The 15,705-nt window shown below is 48.3% G+C and overlaps 2 protein-coding genes across 2 annotated transcripts; both read left to right on the top strand.

Annotated features, from left to right (window-relative positions):
- Window positions 1-12: 12 nt before the first annotated feature.
- HOXB3 (homeobox B3) lies at window positions 13-6,272 on the top strand. Its single transcript, XM_048927137.1, is given in 4 exon segments — window positions 13-927; window positions 2,327-2,879; window positions 3,917-4,180; window positions 4,183-6,272. Coding segments are annotated over 3 exon segments (1,251 nt in total). The 5' UTR covers window positions 13-927; window positions 2,327-2,380; the 3' UTR covers window positions 4,671-6,272.
- A 3,101-nt stretch (window positions 6,273-9,373) lies between these two features.
- HOXB2 (homeobox B2) lies at window positions 9,374-13,746 on the top strand. The gene is given in 4 exon segments (XM_048927134.1): window positions 9,374-11,274; window positions 11,276-11,354; window positions 12,623-12,852; window positions 12,854-13,746. Coding segments are annotated over 4 exon segments (972 nt in total). The 5' UTR covers window positions 9,374-10,965; the 3' UTR covers window positions 13,208-13,746.
- The last annotated feature ends 1,959 nt before the right edge of the window (window positions 13,747-15,705 follow it).

Genomic DNA, 15,705 nt, shown 5'->3' with positions numbered 1-15,705 from the left:
GAGAGAAATCGAATATTTATTATTCCTCCCGAGATTTTTTTTATTTATTTCATTATTATTATTTTTTTTTTTTGAAAGCCGACAATCCCTCGGAGTCAATAATTAAGGATCGCGGCCGTCCTCGGCGAAGATAAATGAGCGGCGTTTGAGAGATGAGGTACAAAGCGAACCTTCGGCGGATGCCACGAGCGAAAGAGCCGTTGGGCGAATGGGGATCGTAAATTTCTTTTATGGACGTTTCCAAAACAAACCCAAAGAAATCGCTGTTATTTTTAGCTGCTTTTTTTTTTTTTTTCTTTTTTGGCCGAGCCTCCCCGCTCCGTTTTGCTTTTGGTTTGTTTGTGTTGGTGTCGGTTTTGCTTTTTTTTTTTTCCCTTCTTCTTCCTTAAGAATCCTATGGCAGACAGGAAGGCCTTGGAGAAATTCCCACCTCTGCCCTTCCAGACGATTTCAGCAAACCTATTCATAAGAAAGGCGCTGCTGTTTGCTAATTAATTCCCGGCTTCTCAGCCAGGGTAGAGGAGTTTACTTTTTAATAAGACTTATTTATCATGCCGAGGGAACCGAATGAGAATAACTCCAGCAAGGACATCACTCTCGCCGCAGACAATAATACATCTCGGCGGAAGATGCAATGCAGATCTGGGAATGCATAAAGGATTTAATCAGTGCAAAAAAACCCCAAACCGTCCCTTCGTGGGCACTTTGTCTGCGGCCGTGTTAAAAGTAGATGGGGCTTTCGTCTGTCGTGAGAGAGGAGCTCAGCAGCCGGGGAAGGGAAGGGAGGAAAAAGCTCTTATTTATTACCGAGCCGCGGCTGCTGTCAAACCCCAACGCTCGGATCTATCGCATGAGACTTTTTATCTCCACCGAGTTTATTTTGTTTATTTTAGAGGAACGGAGAGCCCAGACGCAATTAAATATACGGTAGATACAATTAAATATACAATGGATATCTTTTTTTTTTTAAGTACAGTGGCTCCTTGCCAACTCCGAGCTGCAGAGAGGAGCCTCTGCCTTTTCAGTTTGCTGCCTGATTCACCCTTATCCATCAGATTATTTTCTGCTCAAGATCGTTTCCGTATTTCTTAAGGGTATTTCTCCTCTGTCTTCACGGCGGAGAAAGTTTGTGCTTTAGAGAAGAGAAAGAAAGGGAGAAAAGCATCGGAGAGAGGGAGAAATTCATAAACAGGAGGGAAAAAAAGAGGGGGGAGGAGGAAGTACATGAAGAGAGAAAGAAAAGAGAAAGGTTTCATTTTGCCATCCGAGGGCTTGCAGTGGGTTTTTAGACTATGGGAGCTTGGACTGAGGGAGGGAGGAATGCTAAAATACAAAGGGTACAAAGTTAGGAGCAAATGGTCCGAGATGTTTGTTTTCTGAGGGGGGGGGGGGGGGGGGAAAAACCGGCAATCAAAGTGGTTTTGGAATTACATCTCAGCAATGGCAGTTCCAGATTCAATACTGGTGAGGGTGAAGCAGTGCAGTGAAGGGCTGTGTTTTCTAAATACAACCTGTGCTGCCAGAGAGAGAGAGAGAGAGGGGGGCTGACAAACAGGCCAAAGGAAGCACATTCTTGAATTCGTGCCCTTGCTTCAATCTGCTTAAAATATTTGCTCTGAATTCCAAAGACATTGTGAGTCTCTGAGTAAACAGCAAATTGAGCCAAGTGTGTCAGGACAGGGCTACCTGGATAGGGCATATCAAGGCTTTGCTGTTTTGCAGTGAAAAACAAACAGAGCAGAGGATGGCCCTACCCTAAACTTAGTGCACTTTTCTGACTCCATAACATCCTGCTGGTTTTTTATGCCTGGTTTGAAAAGGTCGGGGATAGGAAGGCCAGAATCTCATTCCTCTCTCGTGCTTGTAGTTAGCAATTATCCATTCTGTAGGCTTGTCTTGATGTTAATGTGTGTGTTAGCTGCATGTGGATCTGCATGTATATCCATACACCCGTATCAGTGGATGTATGTGTGAATGCATGTGTGTATATACTTACACACAGAGAGAAATATGGGCCTAAATAGAAGTATTTAGATGTAGCCACGTGTACTTGTGTGTATGTAGTTCTACAGCCTTGCTGCTGTGCTCTAAGGGAAAGAAAGGGCAAACAAACAACAGCCAGGAAAAACTACCCCCCAAAATCAGCTCAGCACTTTTGCACTGCAACATTTGATGAGCCTTCTGAGGCTGCACACAGGACAAAATCTGCTCAAAGCATCTGTTCACCCTGTTCTGCAGGACCCTATTCATGTCATGTGCCTTTCAGGCCCCAAGATGGATTCATAGGCCGGGTACTATTATTGTGTGTTTTCTCCTAACCTTTCAGGTCAGCTTCCAATAGACAGCTGGAAACGGCCTGTCACGTGGCCTTGGGGTGCCAATGTTCTGCCATAGGGGTGTCAAGACCCTGGTAGCTGGAAAAATCATTTGGGGAATCCCGGAGATGCAGAAGACAACGTACTACGAAAGCTCCACTCTCTTTGGGGGCTATTCCTATGGGAGCACCAACGGGTTTGGCTACGAGGGCCCCCAGCAACCCTTCCAACCGGGTTCCCACGTGGAGAACGACTTCCAGAGGTCCGCCTGCTCCCTCCAGTCCCTCGGCAACACGACCCAGCATGCAAAAAGTAAAGACCTGAATGGGAGCTGTATGAGGCCGAGTTTGCCCCAGGAACACCATCCGCCTCCGACTGTTTCACCACCCCCAAACCCCACCACCAACAGCACCAGTAGCAACAGCAATAACCAGTCAGGGAGCAGCAAAAGTGCCCCGAGTAAAGCCAACCTCAGTGCAAACTCCAGTCTCACCAAGCAGATTTTCCCCTGGATGAAAGAATCGAGGCAAAACTCGAAACAGAAAAGCAGCTCCCCTAGCACAGGTACACCGTTCTTCTTTTGTGAGCATCTCTTTTCCTAAATCGCTGGGTAAAAAAGAGCCACGGGATCTTGTTTAGAGGAAGGATGGGGGGAAAGAATGCAGAGACGTTGCAGATACTGGGCACGACCCACAGCTGCTAGCTATGTGCACCCCATGGCCTTGCTTCATCCTGCATCGCTGGCTGAGAACACTTGGCTTATCCTACAACAACCAGAGCACGGCAGGGAAGTACAACCAGGCAGCTGAATAGGGCCACTGCCTGACTGTGCAGATACACACAGCCCAAAATGTGCAGCCACCAACTGCCCAGTGATGCTGAAGCTGAGTGCTTGTTCTCTTCCTTCCCCTGCCTCAGACACAGCGGTGAACACAGTGCTCTGAGTGTACGTGTGCACATAGGGAGCATATGCATAAATAGTGGAGATTTTTGCATGCACGCATCTCTAATGCAATCAAGGAAAAAAAGAAAGAAAGATCAGTGTGGAAATGGCACTGTGGTGACAAATGCATCTGTATAAACTCTGCAGCACACACTTCACCGTGCTAATATCATATATCCATTATGCACGTGCTTATAGTGCAAAAATATCAGTGTAAATGGAATTTGGTATTTAACAACTAGCAACTAATTCTGTTATGCAAAAATGAGGCACAAACAGGACATGCGTGTGCCTTCCTACTTCTGCAAACAAACTACCTCCCAACACTGCCCCGCGTTAATATTAATTGGCTTCACAGTCGTTGCCCCCCTGCCAAAGATTATTTTCTCAAAATTATCTGTTGAAAATAATCGACTCCTAAATAAATGGCCCTGGAATCCTTTTCTACATGACATGATCAAATTTTCATAAACCAGGGGCAGCTTTGGAGAACAGAACTCTTAATAAATGACATGATTATGGAGTGCAGGCTAATGCAAAGGGGTGAGGAACGGGGGGAGGGGGGTCGAGCTCTCGTGCCTGTTCCAGGATTTATTAAGAAACGATGCATTCAATTTCTGCATGTAAGTAATTATCTTTTATTTCATTTCACGGCCAGCAGAAACCTGCAGCGGCGAGAAAAGCCCTCCGGGCTCCTCGGCCTCCAAGAGAGCCCGCACAGCTTACACCAGTGCTCAGCTGGTGGAGCTGGAGAAGGAATTCCACTTCAATCGCTACCTTTGCCGGCCCCGACGCGTGGAGATGGCCAACCTGCTGAACCTCAGTGAGAGGCAGATCAAAATCTGGTTCCAGAACAGGAGGATGAAGTATAAGAAAGATCAGAAGTCAAAAGGGATGGGCTCTTCCTCCGGAGGGCCTTCCCCACCGGCAGCCCTCCCCAACCCATGCAATCTTCCGCCGGGTTTATGAACGCCTTGCACACCATGAGCAGTAACTATGACGCCCCTTCCCCACCTTCCTTCAATAAGCCCCACCAAAATGCCTACGCCATGTCAACTAACTACCAAAACCCCATCAAAGGCTGCCCCTCCCAACAGAAGTACACCAACACGGCCCCCGAGTACGACCCCCACGTGTTACAAGGGAATGGGGTGACCTACGGGACTCCCAGCATGCAGGGAAGTCCCGTCTACGTTGGAGGTAACTACGTGGACTCTCTGCCCACCTCTGGCCCGTCCCTTTACGGCCTCAATCACCTCCCACATCACCAGGCGGCCAGCATGGACTACAACGGACCCCCGCAGATGCCTCCAAGCCAACACCATGGACCATGCGAGCCCCATCCCACCTACACAGACCTTTCCTCGCATCACGCATCTTCTCAGGGCAGAATCCAGGAGGCCCCAAGCTGACCCACCTGTGATCGGGAGCAGGGATGGGCTCGAGTGAACTGGATGGCAACCAACACATGAGTTGGAGGGGGCACGGGGCAGGACGGCCTTCAGAAACATTTGTGTTGAGCTGTTTCCTTCCTTTCTTCACTTAGGCAAGTTCTACCAAGCTGTTGAGTTTGCCAGTGTTATTTCCGGGTTCTGTTTGGCCCAATTGCCAAGGGTTTCAGTATTTAATGTCTAAAGCATTTCTCTCTCTGAAAAGATATACCTCCTGCGTGTCAACACAAATGTTTCTGAAGTGGCTTTGGGGGAGTTTTATGGGAACCTAGGAGATTTTTAGCAGCGACACCCCTTAATTTCCAAACCCAGGGCAGATTATCACTGATAATTCTTGGTCAGTGGAAAGCAGATGGCAAGCCAAACCTTCACAGTTGGTGCCTCTGCATCTACACCTGGCTTACACAGGTTAGCACAAGGGATGCACAAGAAAAACTGCCCTCCACTTCAGTCTTCAAGAGCTTTGAGCTTTCCTCCCCAACCTCCAGAGGCAGGGCATCCTTCTTCGCTGAGTTACTTCCCACCAATCCCCACACAAAAGGCAAATATACACACCTGCCAACGCGTGGGATCCACGCTCTTCCCCTCCCATCCACGCCTCCCCTCTCAAAAATCATAATGGAAAATAGAAAAGAAAATGAGAGAGGTGTAAGAATTGCAAAAAGGTTTAGGAAAAGAGTTTCTAAATTGCTTGAAACCCCACCGACAGGAACGGCAGCCCAAAGAGAGGAAGAAAATGTTGACAGGTCTGAATATTTTCCACCTTTGCCACCGATGAAGTGAAGTTTCCATTTGATGATACCAGGGTTTTTGGGGTTTTTTTTTTTGGTTTTCTTTTTTTTTCTTAGGGTTCATTAATAGAAAAGCAATCTTAAGACTTAGAAGTCCTATGCTTCTTTCCTCCTCTTCTCTTGACCTTACGTGAAAACAGGGTATATTTGAACAAATGGAATGTCCTCCAATGGAAGCAGAAGTGAATGGATCTCTAGGATTTGCTAATGCTTTATTGTCTGGGCATCTTTGTTGCACTTAGAGTTTACATATAATGGGTATAAAACAAGTTTGAAGGGCGTTCATTGAACTCAGTCGAGACGTCCTTCAATAGGTGTGTGTTCTGGTGAACATTCATATATATTTATTGGTTATAGCCAGTTTAAAATATTTTCCTTTTTGTATTATTTATCCCCAATATTATGTATTTATATGAGGGAAAAAAAAAAAGAATCAAATTGTACTTTTTAGTATTTACTTGTTATAAAGGACATTGTGTTTCCTTGTCATTGTACAACAAGCTTATTTTAGTTACTGTAATTTAGAAAGACGAGTAGTTTTATGTTACCTTCGTACTTATGAATAATGTAATTAGTTCTACTGGAGGCATGAGAGCAGAACCAGACTGTAATTGTATAGTCCTGAATTAGAAGAACTATAGCTAATCCCTCCCTCCCATCTTGCCCCTCCTCTTTGGAGATCTTTCTTTGTTCTTATAGTAGTTATTTTATTTCCTTGCTTAAGGGTTGTCTGTTGAACAATTCTTGAATAAACTTTCTGTTATCAATTTCATCTCGTCCTAGCAGTTGGATTTAAAAGCAGGAAGAGGAAAGGGATGAAGGATAAAGGAAAAGGAAAAGGAAAAAAAAAAAGGAAACAGGGAAAAAGGGAAAAGAGGGAAGAAAAGATATAAAAGGGAAAAGGGAAAAAAGGAAAAAGGAAAAGGTAAAAAAAGAAGAAAAAGGGGAGCAGAAAAAGGAAAAGGAATAAGAAGAAGAGGAAGAAAAGGAAAAAGAAGAAGAAAAAGAAGAAGAGAAAGAAGAAGAGAAAGAGAGAGAAAGAGAGAAAGAGAGAGAGAAAGAGAGAGAAAAAAAAAGAAAAAAGAAAAAAGAAAAAAGAAAAGAAAAAAGAAAAAAGAAAAAAGGAAAAAGAAAAAAAAAAAGGGAAAGGGAAAAAAAGGAAAAGGAAAAGAAAAAGAAAAAAAAAAGGAAAAGGAAAGGAAAAAGAAAAAGGAAAAAGGAAAAAAGAAAGGAAAAGGAAAAAGAAAGAAAAATAAAGAAAGAAAGGAAGGAAAGAGAGAAAAGAAGAGCGCTGCAGACCAGGCCGGGGAGCAGAGCGGCCCACGCCGTTCGCAGAGGCCGAGATTTGGGGCCGCCCCGCTCCGCGCCCCCCCCCCGCACCCGCGGTCACAAAGCGGGGTCACGTGGCACCGAGGCCGGGCCGCCATTGGGCCGTAAATGAAAACAAAGGAAAATGATTAATCGCGCACAAAATATTACTAATAATGAAAGAAAATGGCCCGAGTTTCACGCAGGGATTTTAAAGGGGGTTTGCCGTGTGTGCACACGCGTGCATGCACACGTACGGGGATGGTCACGCGTGCACAAGCACCAGCACACGTATCTTCATGCAAGCACGCTGGAAATTGTCATTAAGAGAAAGAAATCTGCTGTGAAGGGCTGCAATGTAGGAGCCAGCAATGGGGGGAGCGGCCCTTGGCAGCAGCAAGGATGACGCTGTGCAAAATTCGGGTTTTTATGCTCCAAAGCCTTAAGAAAACTTATATGAAAGCAGCGAGGGGCAGTATAAGTTTTACGGCTCTGGAAAGTGGGGTGGGGGGAGCTGATGTCAGACTGGAGATGCTCCGATGTTGGGGGATACGGAGGGAGGGAAAGGCTGGGCAGGACTTACCCGGTGTGGGTGTGTGTAAATGTGAGCGGTGTGCACTGTCCGGGGGTTTTGCACACAGGTTTGCACACTCAGGAGCAGCCGTGGGTGTCTGAATACCCCCCCCCAACCCCGACCCCCCAGGTGAAATTGTGGAAAGGAGAGAGATTTCCATGAGAAACGATCTCTTATTTCTCCCTCTCTCCGATCTCGCTTAATAAATGAAGTTCCAGGTTAATAATTATAACCTTCGCGCAATAATAAATAGCGGTATGAAAGAAAGACGGGGCTTGTTTTTCTCCCAAGATCTGTTCTCGGTTCTGCCCATCCATGCAGAGAGCAATTTACCATACGAGGATACTATAATTTAGAAGCATAAAAGCGTTGCAAGCGCTGATCGGGATCGGGGCAAATAAAAGGCTCAGGCAGTGGCTCTCGCCCCCCTCCTCTCCCGCTCCCTCTTCACTGAATACCATTTTCTCGATCCCACAACCCAATCCGGTTTTGTATCAGGGTTCCCCAGCATCTAGTTAAGGATCCTTAAGGAGAACTCAAGGCGATGCTCTGGGCAAGGAACCGCTCTTGCTTTTTCCAGTCGCTTCTGCACGGACTCCTGCAAATCTCCTCATCTTCACGTTCCGTCTGGGCCGCTCTACGAGGGGAGCAGACCCGGCTTTGCCCCTCAGTGATCGCATCTCCCAACCGCTCCCGAGCCGTGGGAATCGCTTCCCATCAGGCTATGTATGCCTCCCCCCCCCCCCCCCCAGAGCTCACATTATGTTCTTCGGGCTCGTGGGAAAAGAGACGGCTCTTTCCTCGAGAGATGCCGTTCTCTTGTCTTGTTTTGTTTTATTTTGCAGCTTTGGTGTTAGCAAAAGCAGCGGAACCAGCTGAGGGCGGCTGGGAAAATGTTTCCTTTTGCTTCCCCAACTCTTTGGCTGCACCGCAGCCTCACAGCGAACCACTCCCAATGATAACCCCGAACTCCTCTACACGCGTTTCCATCCAAATCAATAAGAAAAGATCCCAAACCAAACTCTGAATTCGTACTTCTGCCCGGTCTGACAAGATTTACGTTTGTTTCAATGAGCGCATACAGGAACCGTCAAACATTGAAGGAAACCCTCCTAAACCCCCAAAGCCTTCAATCCAACCTCGTTTTGTATTCGTATCATTCTTTAATTTGGTTTTACCCCTTTGGCCAAACTGCGCTTGGATCGCCGCTTCAGCTTCATTATTATGTGGTCCCTCTGATTCCCTCCCCACCCACACGGATGCTTGAAGTGACAAAAGTTTCTAGGCTTCTCCCCGTGTGAATGCAGCCCTGCCAGCCCTCGCCTGCTGCAAAAAAAATGGGAGAAGTGGAGCTTGAACAAACACATACGAACCACCCCAACTTCCATTTTGCAGCAGATAACTTCTTTTTTTCTTACCACCCCCCTCACCCCAAGCAATGGTTACATTCTACACTTCCCGAATTCAGACCCCTGGGTTAAACTATTTTTTTTTCCTTCTTTCTTTTTTTGACTCTTTATTTTGCATTGAGTGACTCCTTTGCTAAAGACAAAATTCTTTGCTGAGTGCGCTGGGCTGAGCTGTCAAATTCATTCGAGAAAAAAAGAAAAGGGAAGAAAAGGAAGGAAAAGGAAAGAAAGGAAAAGAAAGGGAAAGAAAGGGAAAGAAAAGGGAAGAAAAGGGAGGAAAAGGGAAGAGAAGAGAAGAGAAGAGAAGAGAAGAGAAGAGAAGAGAAGAGAAGAGAAGAGAAGAGAAGAGAAGAGAAGAGAAGAGAAAAGAAAAGAAAAGAAAAGAAAAGAAAAGAAAAGAAAAGAAAAGAAAAGAAAAGAAAAGAAAAGAAAAGAAAAGAAAAGAAAAGAAAAGAAAAGAAAAGAGAAAGAAAAGAAAAGAAAAAGATTGATTGTTTCTCTCTTCTTTTCGGGTTGTATGGATTTCGGCCACTTTAAAAGAACGATCTTCCTGGGAAGTGACTTTTCGCTTTATTTATTTATTTGGTAAACTCTGGAAGTGGAGCCGTTTATTGGCAAGGGGAAACGGGGAGGGAGGGGAGAAATATAAGATGGGAAGGAAAGAAATGTGATTTCAGAGATATCCATGACCTTAAAAACACGTTTGGCCTTTAAGGAAAAGTGCCAAGATCCATTAAGTGTCGCTTTAGAAGCAGAAGGATTACGCTGCTTCTTCACAAGTCGTTTCAGGAGCTAAATCGGGCCGGTCAGACTTTACTTGACTTGAAAGCTCACTTGATTTCCTAAGTGCCTCATAGCTGGGCTCAGACAGACCTTCTTGCTCATAGCGAACTTCTAAAGCTCGGCGATGTATTTATGGCATTCAAAATACCCCCAGGCAGCTCGCCTGCGGTTCGGACCGCTTTCTTCCCGGCTGCATGAGGGCATTTCGGGCTGGCAGAGCCGCTTTTCCCACGCCTGCAACCCCCCGGGGGGTGCGAACTTTGTGGAGATGAGCAAATGGCAGAGGCAGAGATGGGCAGAGCTGGCAAGGCCAGGAAGCTCCACGCAGCACCAGGCAGTGCTGCCAGCACCGAGCAGCACCCAGCACTGCAGGTAGGAATGAGCAGCACCCAGCACTGCAGTAGGAATGCATGCAGCACCCAGCAATGCATGCAACATCCAGCAGCACCCAGCAGTGCAGGTAGGAATGAGCAGCACCCAGCAATGCATGCAGCACCCAGCAGTGCATGCAGCACCCAGCAGCACCCAGCAGTGCAGGTAGGAATGAGCAGCACCCAGCAATGCATGCAGCACCCAGCAGCACCCAGCAGTGCAAAGAGAACTGAGCAGCGTTCAGCAGTGCAGGTAGAAATGAGAAGCAGCAGGCAGTGCATGCAGCACCCAGCAGCACCTAGCAATGCAGGCAGAACTGAGCTGTGCAAGCAGCACCATATAGTACCATGGAGCACCCAGTAGTGCAGGCAGCACCAAGCAACACCAAGCAGTGCAAGAAATACTAAACAGAACCACACAGCACCCAGAAGTGCGTGCAGAACTGAGCAGCACCCAGCAGCTCAGGCAGCATCAAGCAGCACCAAACAGCACCCAGCAATGCAGGGAGAACTGAGAAGCACCCAGCAGTGCAGGCAGCATCAAGCAGCACCAAAGAGCACCAAAGAGCACCCAGCAAACCCAGGCAGTGCCAAGCAGCACCCAGCAGCCCCAGCCAGCATTTCCCTGCCCACTGGCCCCACCAAACCACCCTGCATCTCTCTGCTTGCAGAGGAACGATGGCAGGGATCCTTTCCTGGGGATCTTCTCTCTCGCCTTCTCTTCTTCTTTTTTTTTTTAATCAATTAAAGAAAATAATGCTTTCTGTTTGCCACCAGGCCCCGCCTGCCATTGGCCAGGGGTGGCCACGTGACCAGGATTGGCTGCAATTTCGCCCCAGTCTCGAGTTTAATAGAGCAAGGTCCCATACGCCTGTATTATCAGCAATATAACAATTATAAAAAGCCCGAGAACCATCATCATCACTGCCATAAAAACTGAGGCCCTTAGATTTCTTCCTCTCTTCCCTCCTCCTTCCTCCCCCCCCTCCCGCTTTTAAACCCCTGGGCCCTGGAAAAGCCATGAATTTTGAATTTGAGAGGGAGATCGGGTTTATAAATAGCCAGCCTTCGCTCGCAGAGTGCCTGACGTCTCTTCCCGCTGTCCTGGAGACATTTCAAACTTCATCAATCAAGGACTCGACATTAATTCCTCCTCCTTTCGAGCAAACCGTCCTCAGCCTGAATCCTTGTTCCAGCAGCCAGGCAAGACCGAGGAGCCAAAAAAGAGCATCCCATGGCCTGCTCCAGCCTCAGCCTCCGGCACAGCCCGGCCCCTTGGCAGCGGAATTCCCTTGGATGAAGGAGAAGAAATCGTCCAAGAAAACCACCCCAGGCTCCATCCTCATCTTCCTCTTCTTTCCCCCCATCGTCTTCCTCGGTGCCGATCCCCGCCGCAGGATCTCCTGCAGGTTCGTATAATGAGGGGTTGAGGGGTGTTGGCTGTAAATCGGAGAGGATCCGAATTATAAACGAATCCCCGTCCCACCAGCAGCCCTACCCCCCCCCCCCCCCCCCCCCAGCAGACTTTGCCCCGCACCTCTCCCAAACTGTGTCACGCAATAAAATACACTGCAGCAATGCACACAGCCGGGGAAGGGGGGGGGGGGGGGGGGGGGTATGAGAAGGGGGGAAAGAGAGGGGGGGAATTTATACTGCCTCCTCCCCCCCTGCAAATAAAAGAGCAATTTGCTGCAACTTCTGCGAAAGCGAAGAGGGAGAGATTTCAGGGGAAGCCGGGCTTTTTATTAGCTACAGAGGGAGGATTTGGCAGCTGAGCCACGGCTCCATTTTCTTGACTTCCTCTGCCAGCCTCGAATTCTTTTACAACCTACAGGGGAATAAAAACAAATAAAAATCGAACGAAAGAAGAGTGGAGAGGGAAAAGAAAGACGGGTGGGTAATGCGGGGATGCTGCGGGCTAGATGAGGAGGCAGAAGGAGAGCGAACAGAACTCCCCGAGCATCCAAGGCAGTGGGAAGAGCCAGATCCCTATTGCAAAAATAAACGAATGGATAGATAGGAACACCCAACCCCCCCCAACCCTCGGATAAATGAATGTCTTCCCTCCGAAGCTCTGTTTGGATAAGGAGCTCGGCAGATCCGGCCAGGGATCCTCCTTCCCCGGGGACAAAATGTTTGAGGCTCAATTCGCTGCTTGGGTATTTTTGTAGCACCGCTCAGGTAAAAGTGTGTTCAGGCAGAAGGGCGGATATCAGAGCTCACTGATCAGATAACGCAGGAATAATGAAATCAAAGCTCCGCAGGGTCAGTCCTTATCTACCGGCTTTAAAATAATAATTAAAAAAAAAAAATTAAAAATTAAAAAAAAAAAAAGGCGGGGGGGGGGGGGGAAGGAAAGGATCGAAATTCCCCGTATCTGAAAAGAAGGCAGGGAAGGAAGGTGTCTAAAGGAAGAGGCCAGGGAGCAAAATCCTTTCTCCTCCTTGGGACAAGGCTACAAAAAAGCGATTTCCAACCCTCATCCCCGTTGGAAGAGAGCAATTCAACGTTTACTTTCTTTCGTAGCGGCTCCCCAACCCCCCACCTCCTCCCGATGGGTACCGTGGGGGCACGCTGAGCTCTGCCCGTGGTGAGGGAGGGGGGGGGCGGCTCCGTCCCTTCCATCCTCTCCCCGGCCCCGCTCCCTCCCCGCAATGTGAGGTTTTGTGTGTTTAAGACACGCAGGGGTTGGCAGACAGCAGCGGCTCTAGGCGGCTCCGGACAGCTTACACCAACACACAGCTCCTGGAGCTGGAGAAGGAATTCCACTTCAACAAATACCTCTGCAGGCCCCGTCGGGTAGAAATTGCTGCTTTGCTCGATCTGACCGAACGACAAGTTAAAGTATGGTTCCAGAACCGCAGGATGAAGCACAAGAGGCAAACACAATACAAAGATCCCCCCGACGGGGGACATCGCTTACCCCGGGCTGGATGAGGGCAGCGAAGCCACGGATGAGGCCGAGGAAAGCCCCTTATTGGGGCCGTGCCCGGGGCCATACCGGGGTGCGCAGCCCGAGCAGCCCCGCAGCCCTCGGGACACCGATCGGCCCGGACCCCCCCCCTCGGATCTCAGCTTTCCCGAGAGCCAGGGCTCGCCTTGGTTGCCGGAACTCAGCATCCTCTCGGCAGAATCTTGCTTGCAGTTCTCCCCCGCTCTTCAGGATTCTTTGGAGAGCCCCCTCCATTTCTCGGAGGAAGATCTGGACTTTTTTACCAGCGCACTTTGTACCATAGATCTGCAGCACTTCAATTTCCAATAGCGTCCCCGTTTGTCTCTCTCTCTCTTTTTTTCTTTTGTCCCTTTCTGCCCCACCCCGAGCCTCTTCAGCTCTTCAGACGGGAGGGGGTCACCCCAAAAACAAACCCAAATCATCCCCCTTTCAATCAGCAATCGGACATTTTAAAGCTCTTCACTTTGAGGGACCCGAATCGCAGCCGCACTATTTATTTTAGAAGGCTCGTATAAAAGAGCTTCTTACATTTAAAATATAAATTAGGTGCTAAATGATAGGCTTTTTCCTTATTTATTTTAAAGGAAGCACCCAATAGTTTCCATGCGCATCAGAGATGACCGCCCTCGAGTGAAAACAATTGCGAACCCTTCAAGCGACTTTCTCAGGAATCAGAATGAGACTTTTAGATTTCTTAAGGAAATAATAACGAGAAGAACAGAGGAATTTTCGTTCCTCCTTTTTAAGTTTTAGATGTAGATTATTTATTCAAATCCTTTAATAGCAAATGGCAAATTATTTATTGTACATTATTTTCATAGAGGAAATAAATGCCTTTATAAAAGCGAGGGAAGCGCGTTGCTGAGTGTTTCGTTTGAAATGGTTTGTTGGCCTGAATCAATCTCCTTCCCTGATCTGCAGCAATTTGACGTCTGTTGGTGTGCATCGAAAGAGGAAAGACAAAAGGGAATCGTAGCAGCCAACGATCCTTAAGGCTTCGCGAGTCGGAGCCCGCGTTTTCCTTCAGCGCCGTTCATAATAATAATAGTAATTATTATCATTATTATTATTATTGTGACGATTTGGGGAAAGGAATCGAAGAGGGGAGTTGGTTTCCAATGATTCCCGTTGGGTTTTTGTCAGTGCAGAGCGGTGCAGAGGCGGTGGGTGCGGGGCACAAAGGCAGCGAGCGCAGCCCCCGCACATTCCGTTCCCGCATCCCACGGCTCTCCCAGCTCTGCAGCAGCAAATGCCGACGAGAGGCGATTGTCGGCGTTATCAACGTCCTGGTCAGGCAAAAAGTTAAGAAGGAAACGCCGTAAAGGGTTTCGGATGGGTACAAAACGTGGGTGACAGCATTTTGATCAACACAGAAATGCTATAGAGGGGAAAGAGATGAGCCAGAAAGAGGCCTTTCTTTTTCTTTCCTCTTTTTCTTTTTCTTTTTCTTTTTCTTTTTTTTCCCTTTCTTTCTTTTTTTTTCCCTTCCCCCCCCCCCCCCCCCTTCCTTTCTTTTCCTTTCCTTTCTTTTTCTTTCCTTTCTTTTTCTTTCCTTTCCCTTTTCCTCTCCTTTCCTTCACGAAAAACCAAACCCCATTGATGTAGCCCGGCCTGGTAAATCTGTTGTCTCCATGCACAACGATTTGTGTTTCTCTCTCCCGGTTCGCGGCTCTCTTTCCGAAAGCTTTCTCGCAACGTGCGATTTTAAACACAAAACTCATATATCAAGGAGGGAGGGCGAGGCAGAGGGGGTGGGGGAGGCTTATGAATGAAAAGGGGTCAGCGCAGGAATCAATCGCGGTGACACCCAAAATAAATCATATTACGTCTTTGCTAAGTCACCGGTGTTTCCTCGCACACGGCAGAAATTCGGCGGCGGTTTCGGAGCGATGGGAGAACAGAGAGGAAAATGAAGGGGGGATGGAATGGAGAGGCGGCCCTGGGGCGGCCGGAGCGGAGCGGAGCAGCGGGGCTCGGCCGTTTGCTGTACCGATGGGCTCTGCTGGGGGCCGTACAGCATTGGGTCGGATGCTGTCACCCCCATCACCCCCCTTCCACCCCCCCTTAAGGGTGTGCGAAACTCGTGTGCTCCCCTCCGTGTTTTAATACGTAAGGAGCATCACAGCCAGGCTTGTTTCCAGCTTCGAGGGGTGAAAAGGAATAAAAAGAAAGAAAGAAAGAAAGAAAGGAAGGAAAAAAAAAAACCCGCCCTCCACAGATGTTCGCGAAATTGCTGTTCGAAATGCTGGATGATCGCTTCCCGTCGGAACAAAGGGAGGTTTGGTTTTAAGGCCTCCTCTTCGTTCCTACCCGACATCGCTACCCTTCTTTCCCAACCGAACGAGCGGACGTTTCCACCCTGCTCACATCTCTCTCCGGGATGGAGTGCGTTTATACTGAAAATCGAAGTAGACCGCAATTAAAACATGCAAGCGAACGTTACTGAGCATCCTCCCATAACAAAGAGCAGTGCCCGATGCCGTCCCAGCCCCCGCACCGCGATCCGAAGCCACGAGGAGGGGGAGGGGGTGCAGGGTTTGGGGGGGGGGGTGGGCTGGGAAGATCACAACCCTACAGAAGGCTATTCATTATCTTTAAGTTTATTTAATATCTCCAGCTTCTGGAACATACTCAGCGGCAGCGTTGGCACTGCCAGACGTTGTCTATCAAAGCGCCATTTGTTCCAGCGCTTTACATATTTCCCCTCTCTCCTCCCCCGCCCCCCACGGCCTTGAATACAGGCTTGTTGAGGGGAGGAAAGGGCCGATCATCAGATGGTCCATCGGCCCCTCCGAGAGCCCCGCTCA

Source organism: Lagopus muta, chromosome 25, assembly GCF_023343835.1.
Source record: "Lagopus muta isolate bLagMut1 chromosome 25, bLagMut1 primary, whole genome shotgun sequence".
Classification (NCBI taxonomy): domain Eukaryota; kingdom Metazoa; phylum Chordata; class Aves; order Galliformes; family Phasianidae; genus Lagopus; species Lagopus muta.
The sequence above is the reverse complement of the archived record's forward strand: the minus strand, read 5'-3'. Positions and strand labels throughout refer to the sequence as shown.